Raw genomic sequence first — 13,415 nt, forward strand, 5'->3', positions numbered from 1 at the left:
GAACGTTCAAAAAATGTTGAGGTTCAGAAAAAAGATGAAATAATTTTCAGTGAAGTTCCTACCAAAATGCAGTACCTAAACGTATTTTATTGTACTCTAATAAATCTTCCAAAGTTTCAGCTCAATATTTTATTTACAAAAAAAGTTCTTAGGTTCAAAAAAGCATTCAGTGAACCGAAAAAGTGAGGTCGGTAATATAGGTATTTAGCTGTGTCATATGCCCTTAATATCGAGGAACAAAAATCTCACTGAAAGTTGTTTCAATTATAAAATTCCCTGGATACTTTTTCTTGACGAGACTGAAAAATGGGAGTTGCCGATCTTTCTCAATTTGCAATTAAATATTATTAAACAATAGGCGACTTTTAATTTCTTCTTCAGTTTTTAGGAATCGCTAAGGTATATTTCGTGTGTAAATAAAAGATTTAAACAGTTCTATAAATATTTGATATCTTACGACGATTTATTTGTTTAAAGGTCATTGAATTTTGGGACATTTTTAAGTTTTTCAATTTTATTATTAAAGATACTCATCTGATGGAAAAACAGAAAATCATGAGTTTTGAGAAGGTCGCATAGTATGGGAATGCAGAGAGGGAAAGAGCATATACATGCTTAACGGGGCTGTAGTTGGGATATCGAAGAGATTTCTCAATCCTGACTTTGCTCATTCGTGCGTTTGGGTTTCACTTCAAAAAAAAAAAAGAACTTTCCCTCCTATCAATATTTACAGAATTACTAAATGCCGGGGAATTTAAAACTTGTTAAGAGATTTTTATTAGCTGAAGTTGTTGTTTCTAAATTTCTGTAGAATTGGTGTCCCTAAAAGTGTTGAAGATAAATTTAGAAACAATTTTTTTTTTTTTAATCAAAATTATTGATCTGTCACACCTAGGTGTCAGGCATGTTTTATATATGGAAGAAAAATGTATAACGCTGTCGCGGAAAATCGAAAGATTGTACAGGGAATTAAAATTTTTTGATTTCTTAGCAACCCTGTAATTAATATTTTTAAAAGATAAAGACTGCATAACAATATGTAGTTATAAAACTGTTTATTCTTCAAAGTGATTATTAGCACTTTTTTTAAATCTTTTTTACCACGCAACCTTCAACGATTTCTTGTTTCGTATTGTGGAGGGAACTTTATTGATTCCTCAAGGCCATCCATGTATCCAATTGAGTTTAATAGCGTTTATGATCAGCCTCTATTTATTTTCATACCTTCTTCTGTTCAACCATTGTCCAGTCTAATTAGCTTTAATTCTATAGAAGTAATTACAGTGGCCACTGGATCGACAACGACAAAATTCAATAGTAGTAACGAGTGGTATTTTTTTAATGACACTGGATATTATATCAAATTAAAATTTTTTAATTCCTACGATCAGGGTGGCTGCAGGTCAAGAGAACTCAGGGAAATTCAGCGATTTCAGGTGCTAGAAACGCATTCTTTATTTTCATTCACAGATATAGGAAGGGAATATTTAAGTGTATTCTTGTTAGTAATTGATCTTCCTTGTATTTCTATTTCTTTTTTTTTGCAGTTGCTTTTTCCCGAAGATTATATTTTTAGTGAAATATTTTGTTATTTTATTGAAAATTCTACAATTTTTACAAGTATTTATTCTTTTTGTTGAAAATTTCACGGTTTTTTTCAATTCCTCTTCTTGCGTTGGAAATTTAATTATTTTGGTAGAAAATTATCTTCTTGTTAAAAAATGCTTTTTTTGTTGATTCGTCATTTTAGTTGAAAATTCATCTCTTTAGTTAAAAGTTTAAGTAGTTAAAACTTTATCTTTTTTAATGAAAAATCCAAGTACGTGGGTGAAAGCTGAACTACTTCGTTAAAAAAAATTGTTGCTTGAAGTTCATGCCTTTGGTTGAAAGTTTAAATATTTAAAAAAAATTAATTTTCTTAATGGAAACTGTAGAATCTGTATCTCCGGTTAAAAATGTAACTATTATGTTGAAAATTCAACTATTTGTTTGAATATACATGTATTTTGAGGAACATTTATCTGTTTTGATAGAAAATTCATCTGTTTGGTTTTAAAATTCATCTCTTTTGGCAGAAATGTACATTTTTTTGGTTACAAAATCAAGTTTTCTGGTTAAAAATTAAACAATCTTCCACAGTTTTCGGTTTTTGGCTTGAAAATTTAACTATGAAATGAAAAATTCATCAAGGAAAAGTCAGGAACTTTTGAAAATGAAGTTTTTCGTCCATCCGGTATTATTCCTACCTAAAATTTGTTGTGTTCAGTTTATAATTTTTGTTTAAGCATACCTTAATAGTTTAAATTCCGAATTTTGCTTTCACTACTTCAAAGTAAAAATATTTTTCTGGTTTAAAAGCTTGAATTTTTACATTTAATGACGAGGGCAAATGTTTGTTAACCGGAGATTTTTTTCCTCGATTTGAGTTGTTACCCTAAATTAGATAATCTAAAAAAAGATCCCTGTTAATTCCATTCAGATAGTTGTTTAAAAATGCTTTCTATATCTTATTGATTCGAGCTTATGACCTTATCTGCGCATCTTTATTTTCCTCTTGTAGCCGACAACAAAGCACATAAATGGCGATATGATGATAAAGACAAAGATTTTGTGTTTATTTTGATTTTCTTTTAATAATCGCTGGTAGTAAAGCTAATAATAAATGAAGATACAGAAGCGCAACGTATCCTTTATATTGCATCATCTAATCAAATGCTCTCAATCCAACTGAATCTAGAATTTAGTATCTTAAGTTTTCTCATGGTTTAAAGATATATTAGTTTTAGAGAGTTTAAGTGTGTTTTTTTTCGAAATAGTTTAAATTTTAAGTTAAAAAGTTTTAAAACACCCAATTTTGGCAGGGATTTTTGTGTAAAATTCGTCTACTGTTTGATTCAAATCGATCGTCGATCGTTTTATTTAGTTCTTTATCTGCTTTCGAATGATGAATCCGAAACACAGGGGCTTGTAAGATATCAAGTAATCATATATTGGAAAAATGGGAGATATGTATAAATTAATTGGAAATTTACGTTGAATGTAAAAGAAAGGACAAGTTCATTACCGTCTATTTTTGGCCGCCGGATCTGGTTTTATCCATCGAAAATGCTTTTTAAAAAACAAAGAATTCAATTTTCCAGCAAAACTATGCGAAATATCGCTGCTGACTTTTATCACTGAATATAAACTGCCTTATTTTATCAAGTGGGTATTTCTATCTTATACCGAAAATATTTTAGATCAGGTAAAATTAAAAAAAAAAAATAATATTCAAAATGGAATTAACAATAATTGAACTTGTATCATTTCTGCATAAAAGGATTTAAAATTAGATTATTTTAAATTGAAATTTTGTTAAAAGAGGCTTTTACGATGCAAAACTTTCAAACTAAAACTTATGAATTTTAATAAATTTAAGTTCGAAGTGATTAAAATTAGACAATTTGAAATTGAAAACTAAACTAAATGTTTCACAGTCAAAGCTTCTGAAATTCTAGAATTCTAAATTTTTACTAAAATAAAGAAATTATTTTTCACTGTTCAAAATTAAAAATATGCCAATAAAACTTTTAAATTGAATTAGTCTTAAAAATCAAAATAAAAAGTAATTTTTAATGGAAAGCATTGAAATTCATATATCTGGGTAGCAACTTAAATTTCTTTTGGTTACAAAAAAAAACGTTTTTTCAAATTGAAATATCAATTATTGCCTTTTTTTATTGAGAATTCATCTTCTTTATTTGAAATTTAACTATTTGATTAAAAGTTGATCTACTTCGTTAAAAATCAATTCTTTTGGTGGAGGATTCATCAGTTTAGTTGAAAATTCGTCAATTTCTTCAATTAATTTTGCTGACTCACAATTGAACTATTTCAGTTGAAGGTATATCATAAAAGATTTAAATTAGCGTATTGGTAGAAAATCTGTCTATTTGGTTGAAGATTCAAATATTTCCTGAAAATTAATGTTTTGATTAAAAATTCATATTTTCGGCTAGAAACGTCGATTGTTTTATATCAAATTCTTTTTGGTTTGAAAATTTAACAATTCTGTTGAATTTTTGGTTATTTCTGAATTACAGAATCGTTTTTGATTCAAAATTCCAGTCTCTTGTTTAATGTTTGCCTTTTTGGTTTGAAAATTTATCTCTTGTGGTAGAAATTATATATTTTTTAGTTCAAAATCCAAACTTTTGGTTTTCTCTAAATTTGAGTCAGTTAAAATTTTTGATTTATATCAATTAGTGACGTCTTTTCCGATTGAATTGAACTGTTTTTGATTAAGAATCAAAGTTCTTTTTCAGAATTGATATTTTTTTGTTCGAAAAATCAGCTATTTAGCTAAAAGATGAACTACTTTGTTAAAGATACATTGTTATTATTATTAAAGATTCATAATTTTAGTCTAAAATTAATGTCTTTTATTAAAAATACAATATTTTTACTTGAAATGTTCGGAATTTAAAGCGTTTCAAATTGAATTTAATATATTGTAAAATTTTCCAACATTTCTGAAATTCTTGAAACTTTCAATGTTCCTGTGAAACATTTCATTGGCTCACTCACTAATTTTCTATTTTTTAAAAGCTATTCCAATTAATAATAAAATCGATTATTTCCCCAACGATTTTATTACTTAATCGAATATATAGCTTTAAAAATACAAAGTAATATCCAAATACACTTACTATAAAAAGATTGTTGTCTTATAAAAATGAAGTTTCGTCTCATGCATGATTTAAAAAATATATATTTAACGATATGAATGATGCAACCCAGAGGTCCTGTGAAAATTTCCGAATTTCTTCACGTTTAGTTTTTAAATGAAAGCCGCAAAAGTATTGTCTGATTGGATAAGTTAGACTTTCACACCCTTTCAGTTGATCGATGTGAAGTTAATGCGTTTTTAATTGTCTTATTTATGTTCGACAGATAGGCATAGCTCTTTACATGCATTCCTCGTTACAGTTAAGTATAAAAATTAATACAATTATTTTAATAAATTTAAACTTAAAATAAAGGCATTCATAAATTATAGCTGGTGCGCTGAAACCTTAAACTGTTTTCATAAAAAATTCAACGTTTTAAAGGAATTTCACGTGAATATTATACACTCATCACAGAGTGTCATCTATACACCTTTTGTCACCTAATTTAGGAATTTTTCACCTTTTCCTCCTATTTTGGGGTTTCTCATCTTTTGTCACCTTCTTTCAGTTGAAAAAGTACAATTTTATTCAAAATTACAACTTGCACACCAAATACATCATCTTAAATTTTTAATTTGAAAAGATGAATATTCTACAAGCCTGTTTAATTTTGAAGCAAGGAAGACGAATTTTGAACTGAAAAATATGACTTTTCTAACAAATGAGGATTTTTACGCCAAAAGGATTGATTTTCTATCCAAAAATACAAGTGTTCAATGAATAAGTTGAAATTTTGATAAAAAAGATTACTTTTAAAAAAAATAGTTGAATTTAGATTAATTCTAAAACAAAAATATAATTCTTTTTTCAAATAAAAATAATGAGCTTTCAATCAAAAAGGATCAATTTTGATCCAATGAAGATGAATTTTTAACCAAGAGATGATTTTTTAGACAAAAGGTGATATTTTTTTAGCGAATAGTTGAATTTTCTACCCAAAAAGACGAGTTTGGAAGTAAAAAATAATTTTCAATCCAAAAAGGATGAATTTTCGAAATCAAAATATGACTTTTCAACAAAATAGTTGAATTCAGATTAATTCTAAAAAAGAAATATAATTTTTTTTTGTTTCTGATAAAAAGAACTAACTTTCAATTAAAGTAGTTTTTTTGAGCCAAGAGGTTAATTTTAAACAAAAAAGGTGCCTTTTTAAGAACCTAGTTCAATTTTCTATAAAATAAATAAACTGTCAACCAACTTGTAGAATTTTGAACTAAACTCCAAAAATATAATAGTAGTCTTTTCAATAAAAATGATTAACTCTAAAACATAAAAGGTCAATTTCCAACAACTAAAAAAAAATTAGCTACGAAAAGATGAATGTTCAACCAAAAAAAAATAATTTTTTACCAAACAATATAACTTTTCGACCAAAAACGATTACTTTTTAACAAAATACTTTAATTTTCAATAAAATAGTTAAATCTTCAACTGAATAGTAGAATTTGTAACCAAAAAGTAGAATTTTGAACCAAAAAATTATTTATTAAAAATTCCACTCCTTGGTTGAAAGTTGAACGAATTTTTTAATGTCATTTTTTTCGTTGAAGATTCATAATTTTAGTTGAAAGTTAGTTTTTTTTTGTTAAAAAATTAAATTAAAAATTGTTTTTGTAAAAAAGTTTTTTCAAACTGCCAATTCAAATATTTTGTTAAAAAAGCCAACTAATTGATTGTAAATTAACTTTTTTGTTATTTCATGTTCTCGTGTTTAAAATTAAATTGTTTTTATAGAGAATTTGGCTTGTTGGCTTGTGAATTCAACAAATTGGTGTAAAATTAAACTGTTTTTTAGGAAATTCGTTTTTGCTTTTATTTAAAATTCATTCTCAATGAAAATTTATCTACTCCATTTTTTGTTAAAAATTCAACATTTTGGTTAAAAAATTAATTTTTTTTTGTTGAAAATTCGTTTTTTTTTGTTATAAAATCAATTTTTTTTGGCAAAATCAAGTCATATTGAAAATATATACTGCTTGGTCAAATCTAACTTTTTTATTTTTAATCAAAATTTTGTTTTGGAAATATCAACTATAACATTTTTTGATAAACATTAATCTTTTTTGTTGAAAATTCAACAATTTGCTTAACATTATTTTTCATTCTTGGCTGAAAAATTTGTCTTGGAAGAAATTTCATCCCTTTTTGGTTAAAAATGTAACTTCTTAGTTGAAGATTGATCTATTTTGGGGGTGCGCGGGATTTGCGGCTGTCATTTAGGCGAGCAGTCAGACGTGAGCAAACAAAAGCGGAGCAGGCTATAATGAGTTAGTTGCTACCCACCGTCAGCCCCGAAATCGGGGCTATAGAAGAGTTTCATTGCACTACATTTTTCAAGGTGGCCGTTTTAATCAAAAAGAAAAAAACTTCTGGTCATCTCTCGGTTTACAACAAATTACAACTTGTTTTTTTTCTTTCTTATTTAACATTTGTTTATCACCTATTTGGCACCTATTTTAGAAAAAAATGTCACCTATTCACCTTTTTTGACGACAATAGGCACTGTGATGACTGATTATATTAAAACATTTTCAAGATATTTAACACCATTTCGAAAAAAAATAGCAGGGGCACGCGCAAGATTTCTGATAAGAAAAATAAATCTGTTAAAAAAGGTCTTTTGAGCTCAGTGATACCTAAAATTTCACTGATCAGCACAGTAGCGGCTATAACTTTTCGCGGGACAGAAGAGCCTTCAAAAATTACTCATAATAGAATATTGGTTCATTATAAAATAAGTGTCCTGTCAGCGTATTTTTTGTTGACGCTTCAATAATTATTATCGCTGATAGTAAATTAAAAGTGAATAATACGTCTCTTGGTAAACGAAGATGCAGAAAAGCAATTGGCGCTTTGCATTGCATCATCTGACTCAAATGCCCTCAATCCTTTTTCCGAATATGATATCGTAGTATATTGAGGTTTGTCGAAGTTTGAAGACTTAAGAAGTAGTTTAAAATTTTTATTTCATCCCGTAGTTTGAAGTGATCTAATAATTAGTGTTATAATAGAATTTGACAATGGAGCTGTGGCAAGGAATTTTGTGTAAATTTCGTCCAATCTTAGATTCGCAGTTTTTGCCTTATAGGTCCAATAATCTTTCAGCTTATTTTGTTCTTCTCCTACTTTCGGAAAATAGATCCGAACGACAAGGGCTTTTAAGAAATCAGGTAAATCTATTAAATCAGGAACATAGGGGAAAAAATTATGAATGCAGGACATGATTAAATCTTACATACTTGGTTAGATGTTCTCGATTTTATATTTTATATTCTAAATGATAAATAATTCGTATTTGTGATAACACATTTTAGGAAATCTCACTTTTAGTTTGATGGTATTTCGTATTATTTATTAATTATGATACATTGAAACGTGAAAACTTCGTACCGGAGTGCGACGTAATGAAACATTAATATAAGTTATCACACATGGTGTTCGCATTCTTCAGTTGAACTTACTTTCTTCCGCATATGTGATTCCGGATTTTAGCCTCAATTGTAGCAAGGAAATGTCTGTTCTACTGTATATTTTAGTTACTTCCATTTGTAACGTCCAAGTATTATTATTCAATTAAAACATTATTTTAAGAATTTAAAAAAATCCCTATTGGTCCCAAAATTATAATTTTTTTTTATGTACAGTTTTTGGTATTCATTACTGATAAAAAATTAAGATTCAAGAAATATAACTTTAGGTTGCAATTTTTTGAAAATGTGCAAAAATGACTTCAAGATTCGGTTAATTTTTATTAAAATAAAAAATAGAATTACGTACATATAACATGCCTTTAGTGACTTAAGAAGCAGTCTATAAATTCCTCAGACCTTAAAAAACATTCTTAGACTTTACAGCTATTATATAAAAAAGTTCAAAACACTAAATTCAATCACTTTTAACAAATGTATTTCCCGAGAACATCTTTTTGCGAGATCTAAAGAAATCATGCCCTGCTTGTGCAGTACAATTAAAGCCTTATCATACATAAAATTGAAATTAAACACTTTTTTATATAAGAATCTACTGAGTCTTAAAATACACAATTTTTACTCATTTAACAAAAATTATAACTTAAGAATAGTTAGCTATATTTAAAAAAATGTATTTTTATTCGTATTCAAGGCCAAAAACTGGACAAAAAATTGTCATAATTTTCGTACCCACGGGGTACCGAGATTTCCAAAAGCCATTAGAGATTTTTTAATAGTAATAACACGTTGCACATTTAGAACACTAGCCATTTTAGATTTTTAATTATTTTACAATAAATTTATAATAAATATATATTTATATATTTATTTATTATAATATAAATGTATATAATAAAGTATAAATATTTTGATATATTTATTTATAAAATTTATATATTTGAAATTCTTAGTGTAGTTTAACAAATGTAAAAGCCCGATTGAAACTTTTTAAACTAAGATTTGAAATTTTGTAAACAAGAAAAATAACAATTGCTAATTATTTAGACATATTTAATTGTTCATGTTAAATCGGTAATTATAAATGAAATATTCGAAACAAAATAAATGAACTAAATATTGAACGTTACAATCTTAATTGTTCTATTTGAGAAAGTTTAATTTGCAAGTAAAATTATTTAATTTTGATGTATAATAAATATTGAACATCTATAATTCCTAGAAAAAATGTGTAATGGTTTAAAACCATTTTCACCAAGTGTCTACGTATACCAACCAAATCCGGATATACGAACCTAAATTTTGGTTCAAATAGTCCACGGCCTAATTAAAAAAAAAATCGATTTTTCAGATTTCGAACAAAAAATGTAGAAGCTTGTTAAGAATTATGAAAGGCTACAAAAGAATAAAAAAACATTTTCCTAAGATTCCTAGGAAAATTGGAAATGACTTTTTATTTTGAATAAATAATTTTAATAGAATATTTCAAAAGATTTCCAAAATTGTCAAAAATATTTTACATTTTACAGGATAAAAAAAGGCTTAGAAAGAATTCGAATAATTATTAAAGATATTCAACAGTTCTGAAAAATAATTGAAAATTTGAATAAATTTAAAAGAACATGTAGACGTTTCATGATTTTGAAATACAATTTTGATGCTTTCGAAGGATTTTTAAATTATTTAAAATGAAAATAATTTAACTTTTAATTTAAGAAGTGCTCAGTTTATAACGAAAATTTGATCGTACAATTTGGAATGTTTCTAGCTTAAAATTGCCTAAAATGATTTTCAACTCTGTTCTGATTATTTTAAATGCAAAATTGTTTAGCTTTTTATTTATTTCATTGTCTGAATGAAAAAAATATTCAAAAATCGATCACAATAATAATAAGTAACTTTAGTACGAAAAATGCCGAGGAGAAAAAAATCGACCAAATGGATGGGATTAAACTTTGTTTTGTTAATATCTTCGTCAAAACTAATTTTTCACTGTCAGTGTATTTGGAAATTACCTGTTATTTTTAACAAATTATTTAGCGAAATAATAAAATTATAATTGTTGTTTATTGCAAAGATATTACAAAAATAAAGTTTTGTCCAATGCTGGTCGCGAAGTGAAAATGCATACTTTAATTAGAAGATCAAAAGATTTCTGCCATAAACTAGGTTGATTGAAATACTTTTAGGCCGAGTTTTAAAACAAAGATAATAAATAAAACATTATCCAGGGTGTCCGCTGGACCAGAAATGCCCTTGAATCTTATGAGACCGGGAAATGAAAGTGAATCTATTTTTTGACCGGTAATTTTAAATGTCTTTTTTTTAAAATCTGTCCAAGTTTGATTTCAACAGTTTTTTAATAATCAGTTAAATTTTTATCTTTTTCAATTATGATATCAGTCAGTTTACAATGAGTCATTCGAAAATCTTTCACTTACAAATTAAACATTGAGAAATAATAAGTGAATAACAATTGATTTTACAATACGATTCAGAATCAGTTCAAAATTTAATAATTTCTCGATTTTAACGTTTAAAAATTGAACTGTTTGAATTGGGAAGTCTTAGTAGTTAAACAAATGTAAATGCCCGATTTCAAATAATTTAATGTACAAGTAGAATTGTTGACTTTTGACGTATAGTCAGTATTGAACACCTATAATTCGAGGAAAAAATTCGAGTAAGTGGAAGAGATATTTAGAAGGTGTGAAAAGATTTAAAATTAGTTTAAAAAATTTTAATGATCTCAAATAATTTAACTGAAGTGTCTACGTATACCCACAAAGCCCGGCTATTCATACCGAAATTTCGGTGCAAATAGGCTTTGACCTAATTTAAAACAAAATATAGATTTTTGCAGTTTTCGTACAAAAAATTGCTAAAGCTTCGCAACATTTATGAAAGGCTGCAAAAGAATAAAAAGAAAACATTTTCTTCAGATACCTAGGAAAATTAAAAATTACTTTTTATTTTGAAAAATTAATTTTAAGAGAATATTTCAAAATTGTTCAAAATGAGTCTGGAAGATTTTAAGGAAATCTTTTTAATTTTACAGGATTAAAAACAGTAGGAAGAGTTCAAATCATTTAAAAAAATGTTTAAAAGTTCTCCGATGTTTCAAGATTTCGAAATAAAATTTTAAAGCTTTTTAAGGATTTTCAAACTATTTAAAATAAAAATAATCTAACTTTTAATTTAAGAAGTGTTCAAATTATTTTAAAAAATGTAGTCGTTCACTTTGTAGTATTTCTAGCTTAAAACTACTCAAAATAATTTGCAGCTCAGTTTTGATTACTTCAAATGGAAAGATTATTAGCTTTAGTGTTTGAACTGTTTAATCTCATTGACCGTAAAAAATGTTTGCGAATCGGGAAATGACCGGGAATTTGTTCATGTGATTGAAACGGCCACTTCTATTAAATTATAGGAATACAAAGAATGTGATATTAAATTTAGAGATTGTGATCTAATAAAAAAATTGTAAGCAATTTATATTTAATTGACTTCAGGTGAAGTTCATCTCTGAAAATGGAGACGCGAAGATCGACATCGAAGCGGTTAAGCAAGTTTTGTCCGGAATGGGAAAAGAAGAGTTGATGAAGTTTGCAAATGATCCTTTCTGGATTCGTTTGCGATGGTTTCTCTTCATTGCTTTTTGGTTCCTCTGGGCCTCAATGCTGGCAGGAGCAATTGCAATTATTGTCATGGCTCCAAGATGCAGTACTCCCGAACCTAGAAAATGGTGGCAAGAAAGTCCTATTGTCCAGTTGGATGGATCCGAGACTCCTAGTGGCAATCTAAAAGGACTCGAGACGCTTCTCGATACGATAAAAGAACAGGGCATCAAGACGATTTCCCTCGCATCCATGGTCGAATCATCAAAAGATGGTATAATTTATTCATCAGCTATTAAAGTATTCATCTGGATTCAGTGATGAAAGTAACTCTAAAATTTCAATCTTAATTTTGTTTTTTTAATTTGCAAATTTTGATTTTTCCAGGTCATCCGATAAACTTCAGAGGTATTAAATCTAATCTAGGCACATTAACTGATTTAGAGGCTTTTATCAAAGCAGCGAACTCCAGAGGTCAACATGTCGTTCTCGAACTTGATCCAAATCATTCATCTGTAGAACATCCATGGTTCAAAAGTTCAGTGAATAGAGAGGGCAATTTTACTAATTACTACGTCTGGGCTGATCCCAAGATCGAAAATGGCGAGAAAAGACCACCTAATAATTGGGTAATTTGAGAATTAACTCGACAAAAAATAGCATAGTTTCCTTTGCTTTCGTGTTTATTTCTACTCCCTTATTTATTTATTTCCAGTTGAGTGTCTATGGCGTTTCCGCTTGGGAGTTGAATGAAGCAAGAGGACAATACTATCTTCACCAGTTTAACAAGACTCAGCCTGAATTAAACTACAACAATCATGAAGTTGTTGAAGCATTCGGGGTATGGATTTCAATATTTCATAACATAAAAGTCATAAAAGCAGTCTTTAATTTGAGAAAATCAAAGAAATATCGTAAAATCTGTTGAAACTGTAATCCCTTAAAATCATTTAAAACAGTTATTTTATTGAAATGCGAAAAGTGATTTTAATATTTTAGTCTTCTATCAAATGAACATTTCGTTTAGAAAAAATATTTGCCACTGAAAAGTTTTTTATTTATCAAGATATAATTGATCTTTTACTCCTTGCAGAATATATAGAGATTTCTACGCATTTTCGGCAGACTTTACCAATTATTTTATAGATTAAAATCAACAAGCTTTAATATTGTGAATAATTCTCCTAGATTTTAATTTCGTCTCCGCTAATATATAATGTTAAAGTATACATTTTTTGTATGATATTCAAGTTACTAATTATAAAAATTATTAGTTGAAAATTTTTATGTTTATTCAGTTTCATAATTAGATTGGGCTATGGCCATATAACGGATTTTTCAAGGGTTTCACCAATCGGTTTTTGAGTGTAAATCAGATTACAAAACATTATTAAAGATTTGTAATATTTTACCAAGATTTCAAAATTTTTTAAGATTTAAAAGAGGCGTGTACACTAGATTTAAAGGATTTCTAAGGATTTAAAACCGTTTGAAGGCTTGAAACGATTTCAAAGGCTTCAAAATATTTTAGAAGATTTGAAAAAGATTTCAAATGATTTGGTGATTTGAACGAATAAAAAAGATTTCACAAACAATGATTTAAGAACAAATTTCAAAAGAATTGACAAAAACTTCCCAAACATTTAGAATATTTCCAAAAA

General features: G+C 27.4%; 1 protein-coding gene across 2 annotated transcripts in view; it reads left to right on the top strand.

The window, feature by feature from the left end:
- Positions 1-13,415, top strand: part of LOC117172578 (neutral and basic amino acid transport protein rBAT) — a 37,015-nt gene that overhangs the window by 2,995 nt on the left and 20,605 nt on the right. For both annotated transcript variants that reach the window (XM_033360648.1, XM_033360649.1), the window contains exons 2-4: positions 11,650-12,028; positions 12,142-12,383; positions 12,470-12,595. In XM_033360648.1, the coding sequence (XP_033216539.1) occupies positions 11,650-12,028; positions 12,142-12,383; positions 12,470-12,595 (747 nt within the window). The remainder of the gene's footprint in view (positions 1-11,649; positions 12,029-12,141; positions 12,384-12,469; positions 12,596-13,415) is intronic.

Source organism: Belonocnema kinseyi, chromosome 5, assembly GCF_010883055.1.
Source record: "Belonocnema kinseyi isolate 2016_QV_RU_SX_M_011 chromosome 5, B_treatae_v1, whole genome shotgun sequence".
NCBI classification, from domain to species: Eukaryota; Metazoa; Arthropoda; class Insecta; order Hymenoptera; family Cynipidae; genus Belonocnema; species Belonocnema kinseyi.